Raw genomic sequence first — 16257 nt, 5'->3', positions numbered from 1 at the left:
AAGTACCACCAACTAGCTTTTTTTGTCTGTTTGTTTATAGTTTGAGAGTCAACATTTGTGTATTTTTAAGAATGTGTCTATTCAAACGTGTCTATTCAAACATAACACACATATTTTCCTGCTTATGGCTAATTCCCAATACTGATTTATATCTGTGGCAGATAGGAACAAATATTTGCATAGAGCTGCATCTTCCATGCGTATTTTCAGGTCTAGTTTATGAAGCTTAAGACCTTTTTGAAAAGTACTAGTTGTGCGAAGATTTTGGAAAATGTAGTCAGATTCCGATTTGACAGTGGGCTTTAATCAAGGCACAAATTTTACTTTAAACAGTTGAGCTTCAAGAATACAGATACCAAGTGTTCCAGTTTTCGGTAGAATCCTTCATTTTCCAGATGTTACGAAGCATTCGTCTTTTCACGGAGCATTTTGGAAGTTTAATTCCATCCCGTCCTTCTACATTTGGTTCCCTGAATGATTTTATTCAGTACCTGAAATCGCTAATCATGGACCTTAGGGAAAATACTATATTCTGCAGATTTCATTACATTTGTTGGCTTTGCATACGTCTTAGAGGTGTGTAAGGGATGATCATGAAGCTACTGCCATTCTGATCAGATTTTTTTTCCCTCTTCCTTCTTTAGGAGCCTTGATTACAGTAGGAAACTGAAAAATGTAAGTGTTTTGACTTTGCTTTTCAAAAAGTTTTTCCTCCTCACTTTGATGGCTCAAGGGTAAAATGTAGCTCCTAGCTTTAGAGACTGTTGTATGGGCTTGTTTGGAAGAGTTCTCAGCAAATGAGTAGAGGTGTCCCGGATGGAACATTCGAGCACTGTGACAGAAATACCAAATGTAGATGGGGGAGGTCTCTCTAATAAAGGCTCGTTCTAGAAGCAAAGAAATGAAAGCTTGCCCTCTATAATTCCATTGTTTAACCACAAGATGATCTGTCTTAGCACGAACATCAGTTCCTTTCTGTCAGCTGGCACAGGTGGGGTTAGTAAATAAAGCAGTTGGGCACAATTTTTTAGGGAAAAGATCAGCGTGATATAAATCGTGTGGACTGTCACGGGCCTGCACTTTTTCTATTTTTTTTCCCTTACTAAATGTTTTGTTTTTATGAGCACTTACCCAAAATCAACTTTTTTGGAGTTGGATCTTATTTTCAAAGAGCAAGTAGTGTCTTTTTATTTTAAGTTTAAATTGAGGAATGTAAAAAAATGACCTCCTATATATAAAACTTAAAATTGGCTGCAACCGACCCCTCCTTTTTTTAATTTTCAGGTTGCTGTTACATTTGATTGACAAATACATTCTTGTCTTCCTTTCCTTCCTCTGTACAACTAGGGATATGTGCCATTTTTCATCATGCGGGCTTAAACAAATCAGAAAACCCATAATCTAAAATACAACACAGTTCTATGTTTCTCCTGTTACACCTTCCAAAATGGCCTCACACTCTTAGCACACATTAGTTATTTCACGGTCCTAGTTAACGTCCTGCCATCTGGAATTGTCTCTTCTCTGGAAATTTATTTGTAAGTGAGCAATGTTAAAAAGACTTTCTGGAAGTCTTGAAGGATTCCTGAAGTGCGATTTTCCCACAGAGGTAGAAAACCGAATCACATGGTAACATTGATACCCATAACCATATTTTGGGCGTGTTCCCACATGGAACCATGTACACATATCTTTCGTGATCTAGCACGTGGAAGGCAAGTACAACAAGCACTTCCCTCCTGATTGAAGCAATAAGACCAAATGTGAAAGTAAAATAATAGCTTTTCCATAAGCTTCAGATCCAAAGAATTCAGCTTTTAAGGAGCTCACCTTCAGCCTTCTGGGCTTTATGGAATAATCACTGTAAAGAGCATTTGGTTTTGTGCACAAATTTTTGGAAAGACAGAAAAAAAATGACCCAAGGACTGTAGCTTCAGACTGTTGAACGTTCATGGACATTTGTAAGCATCCAAGGTTATTTAATTGGCAATAATTTTGTCCAAGCTAAAAATTTCCCATCTCTGAGGAGTGGGAATCTGACTCTCCCCCAAAGTTAGGTGGCTAAAGATCGTACTTTGGATTACATTGTTTCTTCTAATTTCAGTTAGATACATGGTGGTGTTCTTGTGCTGGGAACCACTAATTAACCTGGATCTCTGCTTTGAGGTTTTGCTGTTGGACTTAGCAGGATAGTTGGATTTAGCATTTCTGTGCCCACAAGTAGGAATTGCAAGCCTTTAACAGCACTTCTTTCAGAAGGACCTGACAATCTATTTTGTGCTCATCTAGGTAAAGAGCCAGAGTTTCTGAAAATTTTTGCAAACTTTATTATAGAAAAATGAATTTGGAGAATTTACTTTCCCTTCTTGCTGTCTTAGAGATCATTTTCTTACAACCAAACTTTTCCTGAAAGTGGAGCTTTATTTTAACTACTGAACCATGTGTGTGTTGACTGATAGAGCATTGGATTCTTATTAAAATGATTTTACATTGAAGGGGTGCCTCATGGTTGGTGGGTTTTGTAAATCAGTGTTGCACATTCTCCCCTTCCTGCTTTGCTCTTAGTGGTGCACTGTTGATCCTTAGTTTAAAAGTCATTCTTGAGGGAAAATTCTCCTGCTCTAGTGCCTGGTTTTGTTTTGCAGGTATTAGTTACCATTTATTGGCTGGGAAAAGCAGCAAATAGCTCTGCGTCCTATAGCGGCACGACGCTGAACCTGAAGGAGTTCGAAGGCTTGCTGGCTCAGATGAGAAAGGTAACTTGACTTTTCTTCTTTATCCCAAGACATTAACAAAGGATGGGAAATCAACACATTCGCTTCCTTCTTTTTTTTTTTTAAGATTTTTTCTTTATCTCAGGGAGAGAAAGAGAGATAGTCTAAGCTGAGCTGGAGGGGAGGTATGGAGGGAGTAGGGCATGGGGGGTGGGGGGAGTTCATAGGGAGAAGCAGACTCCCCGTGGAGCAGAGACCCCCATGTGGGACTCGATCCCAGGACCCCAGGATCAAGAGCCAAAGGCAGACGCTTAACTGACTGAGCCACCCAGGTGCCCCACAATTTGCTCCTTTTTAAGATCCTTACAGTTCAGTGTGGTGAAACTGCCCAGACCGGAGACTTCCTGCCCTCAAGGAAAGGATTCCTCTTACCAATGCGGTCTCTGCCTTGAGTGTCCCAGGCCCACCTGAACTTTCATAGCCTTTAGAGAATGGAAAGTCTGAGTTGTCTCTGACTTTAATTACAAAAGAGCAAATGTAATCCATCAGTATGTGGCTTTGTATGCCAGAGAGCTCCGCACTTTTCTTGGGGGAATAAAGCCCGAATTAAACAATACAGTATTATACAAAAATGAAGACTTGCTCTGCATTTGTCCTAAAGGTCATTTTGCTTACCCGTCAGGGCCCTGGTGTGGGTGAGGTCACGTCTGCCAAGTTCATGTCTGGCCATCCACCCTGGACGGGCTCTGACGAATTAGAGATGAATTAGAAACATTCTCTCCGGAGATGTGCACTTTACAGCTATTGTATTTGGGTGACCTGGAGATTCAGAAAATATTTTTTCAGAGTATTTAAAGCTTTATTTGTTTATTTGGTTATGGGAAAGAGTAAGGTAGGAGTTTGTCAAAGAAACAAACTCTTACCTTACTCTTACTCTTATGATACAGTGGGATGTATCATATGTCCCTGCCTATTTTTTTTTAAGTATTTATTTATTTTTTTATTTTTAAAGATTTTATTTATTTATTTGAAAGAGACAGAGAGAGATCACAAGTAGGCATAGAGGCAGGCAGACAGAGACGGGGAGGCAGGCTCCCTGCTGAGCAGAGAGCCCGATGTGGGGCTCGATCCCAGGACCCTGAGACCACGACCTGAGCCGAAGGCAGAGGCTTAACCCACTGAGCCATCCAGGCACCCCTCCTTTTAAAAAAAAAAAAAAAAAAAGATTTTATTTATTTATTTATTCATTTATTATTTCTTACTGATTTTTTTTTTAATTTTTCCAGGGTTCCAAGATTCATTTTTTCTGCACCACACCCAGTGCTCCACGCACTATGTGCCCTCCTTAGTACCCACTCACCCAACCCCCCACCTCCTCCCTTCCCATACCCACAGTTTGTTTCTCATCATCCACAGTCTCTCATGCTTCATCTTAAAAACCCTTCCTCACAGTCCCTTTCTTTGCTGGATCCCCTTAGAACCTCTTTCATTCCCGTCATGGACAGTCCCTCGCACCACTGGCCCAGCTCCTCTGTACTCTGAGCGGCTGTGGTTCCTTCAGCTCCCCTTCTGTTGAGACCATACTGAGCTAATCCCTGTTACATCAGCTGCCTTGAAATGACCAGTCGTTGCTAACAGCTGTTCCCTTTCTTTAAGGAACGTAGTACAATCTCACAGGACAAGAGCGAGTACTCCGTATCACCGAACACAGCTGGCTTCACTGGATGGCCAGCTGTCGTACTCCCCTGGCTCTGAATAAAGTAGAGAGTCCTTGACCTGAACTTCACAGATAGAGAAATCCAATGCCTGGAGATACTAGTTTATCTGGAATAGATATTATCTCATTTTATCCATTAAAATTGGGTTTGACTGGGACAGGCAGAAAACTCTAAATTTGGCTTAAATAAGATGAATTTTATTTTGAACTCACATAAAAGAGGCCTGCACATGAGCAGTGGGCAGGAGATCATCAGGGACCCAGGGTCCTTCTGTCCTTTGACTCCAACATCCTCTGTCCTTGGGTTCTCCCACCATGGCTGTACCAGCTTTACCCGGCATATCCACATTTGAGCCAGGAGAGAGGCGATATGAGAAGAAGGACCTCTGCCCTCCCTTTAAACACGTGTGTGCTGAGTCATACATCACTCCTCTGCTCACATCCTATTGACCTAAACTTGGTTACCCATCCCTACCTACCCACAAGGAAAGACTTGGGAAAGGTAGGCTGTATTTCAGCTAAAAACTTGGGTGTTTTCACTGGAGAAGAAATGGGGAGCAGATATTGCGGAGATAACTAGAATTGCTTCGGCACAGATACAGGCTGTAATAAATGTGGAATGAAAATGTTTTCTTTCACAAAGGAGACTAGCCCGAAATATTTTATATTCATTTTTCTGTTGAGAAAAATGTATGTAAAAAAAAAATGATCCACTTGTAGGGGTGCCTGGGTGGCTCAGTCAGTTAAGCATTTGCCTTTGGCTCAGGTCATAGTCTCAAGGTCCTGGGACTGAGCCCTACATAGGGCTCCCTACTCAGTGGGGAGACTACTACTCCCTCTCCCTCTACCTCTCCCCCGTGCTCATACCCTTTCTCTCTCTCTCTCTCTCAAAAATAAATAAATTAAATCTTTAAGATATAATTTAAAAATTTTCAGCTTGTAACACGTGTAGAGCCCTTAGCATAAGCGTCTGGCAAATAATGGGTATTCATAGCAGGTTGTTGTTGCTATATGCCAAAAAAAAATCTCCGAAAGCAAAGTGACAGTGGCTTTTCAGTAAGCCCGGATATGTCAGAGCAGGTCTTCCAGCAGAGGGGACGCTAAAGTGAAACAAAGGGGCATAACTGTGAGAACATTGAGATTGAAGGAAGAATCATGGGGCTTAAGGAGGCCTTAGAATCTCGAGGACCAGAGCTAGAAAATGAGCAGTCTAGTTTCTTCCATTTTATGTCTCTTCTTCATCTCTTCCTACCTCTCCTTGAGATTGCCTCGCATCAGCTGCCAACAGCATCTCCAGGATTACCGGCTTCTAGCTCCTTGCCCAGAAAGCAAGGGCATTCTTCCTTCTAGGCCCAGCTGTAGAATTCCTAGGGGTGTACTCTGGCCCAGTGTGGGTCCTCGTCCCAAACCAGTCTCTGTGACCAGGGGTAATGGGTACCATGATTGGCCTACACACTACTGTCTTAGGAGGTGAGGGGTGTTAGCTAGAACAGGGGGGTAGAGAGTGGGGGTTGAGATGGGCAAGGACAGATCTCTGCCTAAAACAGCAACCAACGTCAGCTTCTCTTCCTTTAACCTGCCTTGGTTTTTCATAATACTTACCATCCAACTTTGTATTCATTTATCAGTTTTTCTGTTTATCTTTTGTCTTTCCTGCTAGAACACAAGGCCTGTGAGGACAGGGTATTTATTGACTTTGCAGAATGTTGTGTCCCCAGCATTAGGACCGGCTCGGACACATAGAAGGTGCTCGTAAATACTTGAGCAGTGAATACCTTCCCCAACCGGAGTGTGGCAGGTGCAGATAGGTCATCAGACTGGAAAAACAGAACCCTAAAACACTCCAGAATAGGATTTAGCCACTTTATAAATCACACAGGAAGCAGAAAATGTTGAGCGGTAACACAGAAGCCTGTGGAGTTTCTCAGATACTGTAAGTCACCCAGCAACCTTCGCTGGTTCTCATTATCTCTGACAAAGAGGGGTAAGAAAGGGACAGATGAGTGAAACAATCCGAAAACACCATAGATGTTGCTAGTTCTCACCACATTCATGAACCCATGTTTACTCCAACAACGAGCAGTTAGCACAATGGACAGATTTGGGTCTTTGTCTCCTGTCCCTAAAGTGCTCCCTGTAGAAGGTGAAATGCTCAATATTATAATATTGAATAATATAATGGGATCCTGGATAAAAAGCATCGATAACATAACTAGACCCCACCAAAGGAGAATTTAGACCACACTAGCCTTTGTGCTGGTTTATAGCTTTTGTTCTTCCCCCCAAATCTTAACTTTGGGTGACTTGAGGGAACCCGGTCAAATTGCCCGCCCAGCTGACGTCCCCGTCTTTACTTCTGGCTGAAGAACCAGCTTCTTGCCTCTGAAACCTGAGGTTCTAAGGGACCGGATTGGCCAAGGGGTACCACGGGTGGCCTGTTTTTCGCTTTTCAAACTAGCCATGCCTTTTGGCTTCCAGCTCTTGCTTGATCCGCAGTTTTACTCTTGGCTTTCTACACAGTCGTGAGCAGAATGGCTTTTCTGTTTTTCTTTCCCATAACAAGCTGTGAGAAAGCAGCTGAAGCTCCAAAAGACATGTTGACTTTTTCTTTCTGTCTGTTCTCTTGTGGGTTTGTAGTACGGGTGGGGAAGACATTTGGGCCGCTGGAGGAGCTTTTCTGATTATTATTATTTTCTTGAAAATCCAGTCTGTCACGTTGAGCCAAGCAGCTCCTAACACTGTGTCATTTCTAGACATAACCAGTGGCCTCGCTCTGAGGATCTGCCCTCCCTGATGGGAACCCAGGCCCAGGGCATCCAGTTATGGGGTACAAATGGAGAGGGAGATAGAAGAGGATCAGTGCATATATAGTTTGTGTCCTTAACTACATTCGTAAAATTTGTGTGATACGTGTTGACATTTACATACCCAAACAAATACATGGAAATAGTTATAGCTCACAGCTAACAATTTTTTTTCTAAAAATTTTATTTATTTGACTGAGAGAGATCGCAAGTAGGCAGAGAGGCAGGCAGGGGGGTGGGGGGAAGCAGGCTCCCCATTGAGCAGAGAGCCCGACATGGGGCTTGATCCCAGGACCCTGAGATCATGACCTGAGCCAAAGGCAGAGGCTTAACCCACTGAGCCACCCAGGCACCCCTCCACAGTGAACACTTTCTGAGTTCTTCTGCATTGGGTATTCTTCTGAATGCTCTCTGTATGTTAACATGGTTAACCCTCCCAGCAGTCCTGCAAGATGGGTGGTGTTATTAGCTCCATTGAACAGATGAGAAAACTGAAATCAGGCAAGAAGACTGAAATAACTTGCCTGAGGTCTTACAGATGATGAGAGGAGGAGGCAAGACTTAAACCCAGTCGGGAGCGCTTCTAAGACCTGCCCTAAGCTTCTAACCTGCCCTAAGCTGCCTCTGTTTTGCAGTATTTATAGCTTGGTCAAGTAGGCATAAACAGCATTGAGGAAAGGGGCATGACGCAGGTTAGCATCGTTCACAGAACAAGGAGGCAGTGAATGTCCCGTAGTTGGAAGAGGTGATGCTGGCAATGGTGACTGTGATCACCCCAAAGATGACCAAACGTTGGCAGGTTTTACCCTTTGGGATTTGGAGATGGAATCCTGTGTTAAAATCACAGTTTTGCTGCTTCCTGTGTGACCTCAGTCAAGTCACTTACCCTCTCTGATTCTTATTTTCCTCTTCTGAAAAAGGAGGATGATGGTAACCACACCATGGTAGGGTTGTGAGGATTAAATACCTGTGCAAAAAGTACCCAGTGTAGCCCTAGACACATAGTAAGTATTCGACAAGAGTGACCTTCATGTCTTTTAGCCATTTGGCCTATTCTTGGTGAATAAATAACCCATGATTATAGCTTGCATTTCCAAAGAAATTAAACATAAAACCATATCTAATTTAAATGTATACTTTTCAGTTACTTGGTGAGATCTTCCTTTTGCAGCTACTCAGGCCTGGCTTTTTGTTCATGTCCCAGTTGACTTTTAACCTAAAAGTAAACAACCTTAATTTCCATAACTGGGATTTCTGCCTTGCAATGGAGGGTCTAGAAGGTTGCACTCACCCAGGCCATCTGACAACCTCTTCTTCCGGGGCCCTCATCAGGGCCTCTGTTGGAGGCTGCAGGCTGCCCCTCTCCATCCCGCTCTCCTGTCTCCCACTCCCTTCTCTCCAGGCAACCCCCCCACGTCCGCACCATGTTCCTTGCAAATTACAGCCACCCCAGCCCCTCCAAATGCCTCCTGCGGGGACAGTGTGTCAGGGACACTGGGGAGAATGGAGAAAACCAGCACAGGCTCCAGTGGGCATATCATTCAGTTCAAGCAGTTTCCAAAATTGCTACCAGGGAGAAAATATCTGTTTATTTTTCCTCTCTACCGGGAATGCAGAGGGGACCTTCCAGAGTGTCCCAGGACGTCCCGGGGGGTGACATTCCAGTCTTTGCCGACCAGAGCGTGCCCCTCTGCCGGCATCCTCCGCAGCCCGGCTTTTAAGCGACAGTCTGGAGGAGATTAAATTGAGGTTTATCTTTGAGTGACCGGAGTTATTTTTGTTTTCACCAGCCCGGACAATTGTAATGAATGCGACGACACTGGCGGGAACAAGGGTTTTATTATAATAGGAGGGTGAGGATGGCTTTGACTGACCTTTCTGCTGCTGGGGTTTCAGTGTTTTAGTATGTGCTGCTTGCGCTGGAAAGAATTTATAATCACACGCTGTCAAAGACAGCCATTGTTCTCCCTGCTCCGAACATGTGGGTCAGCCGCGAGTGCTTCCAGCTCCCCCAGCGCCAAGAGCTGGCCGAGAGCAAGAGCATGCCTGGATTCTTCTGAGGCATCAGGAAAAGCATTTTGCATATTTTTCATTGCTTTTTTTTTTAAACTTTCTGCCTCGGAAAGACAGCTCCCTTTCAGAGCAGGAATTTCCCTCCAAGGTCGCAGGAGACGGACGCGTGCTGCTCCAGGCTTTACAGAACTGATTCCACGGCAAAAACACATGCTGTGTGCACTGGCCAGCTAGCCTAACCAGGAGCAGTTGTGCGGCCGAAAACCAGGGGCCGGGTCCCAGAGCAGGCATGCGGCTATGGATTCCGAAAGACAGGTCAAGGTTAAGGTTTTTGGTGTTTAGTTTGGGTTTTGTCGGTCACTGTACTCTTGTGACTCCAAACTTAATGAGCTTTTATTCTTCGTTCCTTCTATTTTTTTTTTTTTTTTAAACATAGTAGGCTGGGAGTTACTTGGATTTTTATTTTTATTTATTTAATATCTTTTGAAATGTGCATGATCTTCTGTTCGGGAAAGTGGCAGCGGGAAGGGCAGAAGGATGAAATGCTGGCTTGTAGATGATAATCTGTGCCATAATTTTTTCCATACCGACACCACACGCGGGATCTTTTGAAGTCTACCCGGGAGCCCAGTTTTCCTCGTATCGTAGGCTCTCCATCTGTTGCTCAAGTGTCTCTGTAATCCTTCTCGTTTTATTTCTGGACAGGAGACCGACGACATTGAGAGTCCTAAACGTAGTATCCGAGACAGTGGCTACATAGACTGCTGGGATTCTGAGCGCAGCGACTCCCTGTCTCCCCCTCGCCACGGCAGAGATGACTCCTTCGACAGCCTGGATTCCTTCGGCTCCCGTTCCCGGCAGACCCCTTCACCAGATGTAGTCCTCAGGGGAAGCAGCGATGGTAGGTTGCAGATGTCGTGCACTGCCCATCTTAGATTGGAACATCCACCCCCATGGACAGAAGGCGGGCTCGATATCCACCTTGCTGAGACCCGGTAACTCTAAACTGGGAGGAGAGAAGTGTTTTTATTATTATTTTTCGTGGTCCTTAGAATTTGGCTTGGCTGCACCAGCGGTTTGAGTATTGCCTCAGTGAGCCTCTCTTTCCTTGGAAAATACGTTACCTCATCCCCCCCTTGGTCTCAGTGAATCAAGATGCCGCTGGCCGTTAGCTCATAAAGTGTGCCGAAGGTTTATATGCTCTGGGTGTGAGGAAGGGAAGCATGTGAGTACCACAGGGCAGAAGTAAAAATGAAGCAATTTCCAGCAAGCTGGAAATGCACTAGACACACTTAGGAAGGTGCTGGAACACGGGAAGCTTGAATTGGCGAGGTTTTGGCAATCTGTGCGATGCTTCTGATACCTGACCGTTGCCTGGAGCTGTGCGGGTGGCCCCCCAGGGTACACAACCCAGACTGCCTGTTTGTTCTGAGTCTGGGTTTGAGTTAAATCCTGTGGATTTTGTCACCTGTAAGGAATGATCATTTTTTCTTTAAAAATGGGTGGTCATGCAACCTGATGGAAATTTAATAAGTATTTTCCAGCTGTTTATGTCACTTAGCTTGTAGCTTTGTACTTTTAGGAAGGGAAAATGGCTTGGTTCTGCATATATAAACTTGCAGGAAGGCACTAAGGCTTCTGGGGTATTTTTTGTTTCTATTTTTTTAATGCATTGCTTGATTGATGCTAATACTTCTAGACACTTACAGCTTATCTCTGAGACAAAAACTCCCTTATATGGCTGAAAGATCCCTTTCAGCTGTAAAACTCTATCTAAAATACTTGAGTATTTATGTGCCTAGGTCCTGAATTAATTACTTGACACCTAGCATGTCACTTAGTCCTTAGTCCAGAGTACGAATGAGGTACATAGTCTCCCGACTCCTATCCTGGGCTGTGAGACATTCTTTATCTGTATTTTACAGATGAACTGTACAGAGGTTAAGTAATTGTCCTCAAGTTCCTAAGTGACAAATATCGCTGTCATTAAGTAGTAGAACAATGTTAGCCTCAAGAAGTGTGAGTCCAAAACTTAAACTCTTAAACCTAATTTGCCCACAACTTTTGTTTACCGAATAAATTTTTTAGATTCTGGAGTGACCTAACTAATGCTTTTTTGTTCAGTACTTCAGCTTTCCAACAAATAGATTAGCCTCAGGGCCACATAGTATGTGACTCCAAAAGAATTCCATGGTGCATTGTGAGCTGCTTGAAAAACATTTCTAAGATTTTCTATGCCATTTTAAGTACCACCCACAGTATTAGAAGTTACAATACCAAGTACATGACCTAAATGAGCTCTAACATAACCGAAAGGTAGATTTCCTTTCACAAAACATGTCTGAACCTGACCATTTCATATTATTTTGATTGCTTTTTTAAAAAAAATTATTATTTTCTTCCTCTTGGTTTTGTAAGTGGTAACATAGATCTTATATTCTGTCACAGCTTCGAGGATTTAGAGTTTATAATGAGCGACATCTTGAAGGGATTTGAGATGGTAATTACTAATATTGTACTAATATGTGCTGAGGCACAGTTTCGTTTGCACCAATTAAGGTTGATAAGCTAGAGTCTTTTTATAAATATTTTTCCATGTAAAGAATAATGGGAAATAAAGCCTCACAGAACAGTGTCCATTTTACCAAGCAGCCTAATACCTACAGGCTTATGATCTTGAAAATGAATCAAGACCTAGTGAGATTTAGCACACATACACACACACACACGTACACACACACACTTTTAAAAATCTGCCTTAATAGTAGTATAATTTTATTCAAATAGATGTTGTATTTTATTAGAATTTATGGTATATTTTTAATGATGTTAATCCATAAGGTTGCCACTTTCAAATTTAGAAGAACTTTTTTTTTTTAAGTCTTAAAAATTTATTTCCTAAGGACTCACAATCAACTAGGGAAAATCTTAGCATAAAATTCTCCAGTTACATATTGGGCCAATATTTTAATATTATCGAGGCCCACTGACCCGTTCAGTGGGGACAGTGAAGAGCCACACTCCTAAGAGGTGCCACGATTCCACGGGTTGCACCTGAGAGCGAGCTGGTCAGGATGCTGTGTGATTCCGCCAACCCGTCTTGCTACACAGGTGCCGGTTCTCCCCTCACGTCTCCTAGTGTCCTCCTGAAGCCACTTAATAGACTTCCCTGAAGAGGAAATACAAACCCTTTGACTCCGATACTTTTAAAATTCAGAACACAGTTTAGAAATATGATACATTTTGTTAAATGGATATTCTTTTATAGAAAAGATGAGTTGAAAGAGAGAAAGAAGAAATGAGAGAAATTGAAATGTTAGAGGAAGTTGAGAAAGCCAAGGGCTAGGGGTGTAGATGGCCAAAATATGGGGGATAAAAGAAAGCTCCCTCCTAGTTCCTGGAAGGGAGAGAAGTGTAGTCCCTGAAATGGTAGGCTCAGACTTTGATAAAGTAATGTCATCATCGTCATGTGCTGTATTGTCATTTCCTTACTTTGGGCATCAATAGCGAAGCCACTGTAGTATATATCTGTGTTTTCGGGAAGAGGTCCAAGTCTTTGAAGTTCTGGCCTTCGAGAAGATTCCCAGTGTTTACCAAGGGTGTGGCATACCGGCTGCTTCTAAGTGCTTTGCGCCATCCCTTTAAATCCTCACAATGACCTGTGAGGACTGTGGTATTGTCTCCACGTGTCCACTGAGGACTCTGAGGTACGGAGGGCTTAAATTTTGCAGAGCTACCCAGCTAGTAGGACGGAGCCGAAATTATACCCTGGCTTCTATGTCCAGAAAGCTTTCTTCTTTCAACTGAGTCTCTTCACCTCGGGCATCTGCAAAGTAACTTTTCTTGAACTGTCTCTTGAAGGTATTTATCAAAGAGTCACTGTGGGAAGGAAGAGATCTGTGTATGTGTTAAACAGCCTATTTTGAGACTTTCACAAGATAATTGCAGATAATATGTCTTTAGATACTGTACACAGAGAAGGTTCAAAGATGATAGGATTTTAGGCATCAGAAAATGGAGATAACGCTTGAATCTTTACTAAGCCCTCACAGTTAGTGGAAGAATCCTTTTCTTTCATTCGTTTATTTGAGAAAGTGTAGCGCTTCCCCTAGTCAGGATGCTTTAAGAAATGTCTCTTGGACATTTCTCCAAGAGAAGCGCCTCACACAGGAAGGAGCTTTGGGCCGGGGTCTGGAGAATGGAAATCGGAAGTCCTGACCTACTGCATACCAGCCATTCTGCCTCTCTGAGTTTCGGTTTCCGCCTCTGTAAAATGGGGATAATATCAAACCAGGAAACAAACCTGAGAGTCTGGCAAGGGAAGGTAGTGTTAGCGTTTGTTTATAAAGCATCTCACAGGGGCCTCTAAACATTTCACTGGGACAATGAGACAGATGGATACCCTTGACTCAAGACTCAGAGTGGGAAGGTGCTAAGCCAGGAATCAAAAACCAGCAAGCACCGAAATGGTCAAAACTTCAGAAGGGAGGCTAAATGCAAGTGCCATGAATAATTCATAACTGCGTATTTCCTCCACAACAATGAGCAACTTGTTTATGGTCAATGCTTTGAACTTGTAAAGTCTTTTAAAAGCCATTAAATCATTTGATCTCCAGGGAAGATCATTTCATTCCAATTTTTACAGAAGAGGACGGGCAAGAATGATAGAACCGGCCTCAGAGCCCCCAGCTTGCTAGGGACAGATCGCTCTCCTTAATTAAGAGTTTCCAACCAACTCTCCCGTGGCAGTTTCTGTAATGGTAGTGCATGTTTTAATGATGGCTTCAGTCTCGTAGGTCTTACCAGTCAAGTGAGATGAGACACAGGAAACAGGGATACAATATAATTATTGGGGCTCTTGCCCCCCCAAACTGGTTGGGCAACATTCAATTCTTTTGTGTTGCCTGAAACGCTCTTGAAGCCAAACCAATTCATTTATTCATTGGATGATTTGTGGAGCCCACTGGGTGTGAAGACGCTGTGATCAATGCTATAAATAATATAAGATTGAAAGGGTAGCGTGCCCCCCCCCCCAAAAAAGAAAGGGTTTCATGGGAAGAAAAGATGGCTTCCAGCTATGGGTACTAAGAAGATCTCTGATATAAAGGAATATTCATTTATTAAAATCAAACCACCTCCTGAAAGGCAAACCCTTGGTATGATCTCAATCTGCCACTTTTCTGAATTCCTATTCTTCTTATCTGTCTTGGCTCCTTGAAGATAACTGACATTCTTCGGGTGTTTCATAGACTGGCTAAAGGTACCTCCAAGGGACATCTGGGTGGCTCAGTGGGTTAAGCCTCTGCCTTTGGCTCAGGTCATGATCTCAGGGTCTGGGATTAAGTCCCACATTGGGCTCTCTGCTCAGCAGGGAGCCTACTGGCCTCCACCACCCCCCCACCAACACCTGCTGCCTACTTGTGATCTTTGTCGAATAAATAAATAAAATCTTAAAAAAAAAAAAGTACCTCCAAGACAAAATGTCATCTTATGACATTTCCTTTATAAAAAAGAATCCTTTATAATTCTTATTTGTGAATATCTAGCACAGTGTAAGACACGCCACGACAGGTGCTCAGTAAAAACTCCATCGGTTGATTTATGTCTTTTCTTTCAAGATTCGAAGAATCTTAGCAGCCTCTCGTTCTGCTGCAAATGTGTTATGAGTCATAATTCTCAGATACAATTAGGCTTACCTCTGTTTTTTCAACTGGATTTTTTCCCCCTGATTTGAGCTCAGAGCTTTTCCCAGAATAGACTAATTTAAGATTTGTTAAGTGAATCATTTAAGGAAAGGATCTTAGAACCCACAGATCTACCACATCCCTCATACATCCTGACTGGCCATCAGGAACTTTTCTGTGAGCCCCGCACACGTTCTCAGCACCCATCCTCTCTTCCCCAGGGAGAGGAAGTGACTCTGAACCCGACTTGCCCCACCGGAAGCTGCCGGATGTGAAGAAGGATGACATGTCTGCAAGGCGGACTTCCCATGGTGAGCCGAAATCAGCAGTGCCTTTTAACCAGTACCTCCCGAACAAAAGCAATCAGACGGCCTACGTCCCCGCTCCTCTGAGGAAGAAGAAAGCAGAGCGAGAGGAAAATCGGAAGAGCTGGAATACTGCCACCTCCCCCCTCGGTGGGGAGAGGCCCTTCAGGTAAGGCCTGAGCTAGGCTGCCCCCAGTCCTGGCTTGAGCACTAGCAGTAAAGGGATAGAGCACCCTCACACCATCGAGCTTGGATAACCATTCCAGAGCTTTTGATGTAAGATTGCAAATGGCGGGAGGTAAGATGGTTCTTTGGCACACCATTGAGCTCAGATAACCATTCTAGAACTTTTGACATAAGATTGCAAATGGCAGGAGGCAGGATGGTTCTTTGGAGAGAGACTGTGATGATGGAATCTAAGCTTCGTGAAGGCATCGAGAGTGGTGCCTGCCACACAGTAGGTACTCAACAGATCCTTGTCAAATGAGCACATTTTTTAAACCGGTTCTAGTGAGAGGACAGGGAGAGCAGATCTGTCATCCATGTCTTTCTGAGGAGACTGCCTGACTCCCGCTCCTGTTATATTTGGTGCAGAAAGCCGTATCTTTCTGCAAGACAACTTTTTCTTAAATCTAGATACATGATTATTTAGATACAAGTTCAAGTATGGATGGGCTGCATGAGATGTGCTTCAGAATCACATGGAGAGAAACTCCTAATAAATGAAAGATACATTGAGCTGCTCATCTCTTTGGAGAAGCAAGCAGGGATTTCCCCTAAGCTCTGATTATGTCTTTATATTTATGCATTCATTCAGTCAGCAGGTTTTTATTCAACACCTACTACATGCTAAGTGCTGTCTTTTAGGCACCGGGGACCCAGTAGTAAATAGAGTCCCTGCCTTCAAGAACCTTGGAGTCCAGTAAAAGAAACTTACCATGTAGTCTAACCTTTGAGCAAAACCACTCCGATCACTGCATGCTTATTTCTAATCACCTACCGTTATTATCTATGAATTTC

General features: G+C 43.3%; 1 protein-coding gene across 9 annotated transcripts in view; it reads left to right on the top strand.

Annotated features, from left to right (window-relative positions):
* Positions 1-16257, top strand: part of LIMCH1 (LIM and calponin homology domains 1) — a 327707-nt gene that overhangs the window by 230272 nt on the left and 81178 nt on the right. For 8 of the 9 annotated variants that reach the window (XM_044224246.1, XM_044224244.1, XM_044224243.1 and 5 more), the window contains exons 5-8: positions 645-675; positions 2646-2756; positions 9954-10149; positions 15154-15406. In XM_044224246.1, the coding sequence (XP_044080181.1) occupies positions 645-675; positions 2646-2756; positions 9954-10149; positions 15154-15406 (591 nt within the window). Of the gene's footprint in view, positions 1-644; positions 676-2645; positions 2757-9382; positions 9564-9953; positions 10150-15153; positions 15407-16257 lie in introns of those variants that run through there. The other variant, XM_044224251.1, reaches the window with a different exon arrangement.

The sequence above is a fragment of the Neovison vison genome, chromosome 11 (assembly GCF_020171115.1).
Source record: "Neovison vison isolate M4711 chromosome 11, ASM_NN_V1, whole genome shotgun sequence".
NCBI classification, from domain to species: domain Eukaryota; kingdom Metazoa; phylum Chordata; class Mammalia; order Carnivora; family Mustelidae; genus Neogale; species Neogale vison.
Note: the sequence above shows the minus strand (reverse complement) of the source record. Positions and strands in the feature narration are given on the sequence as shown.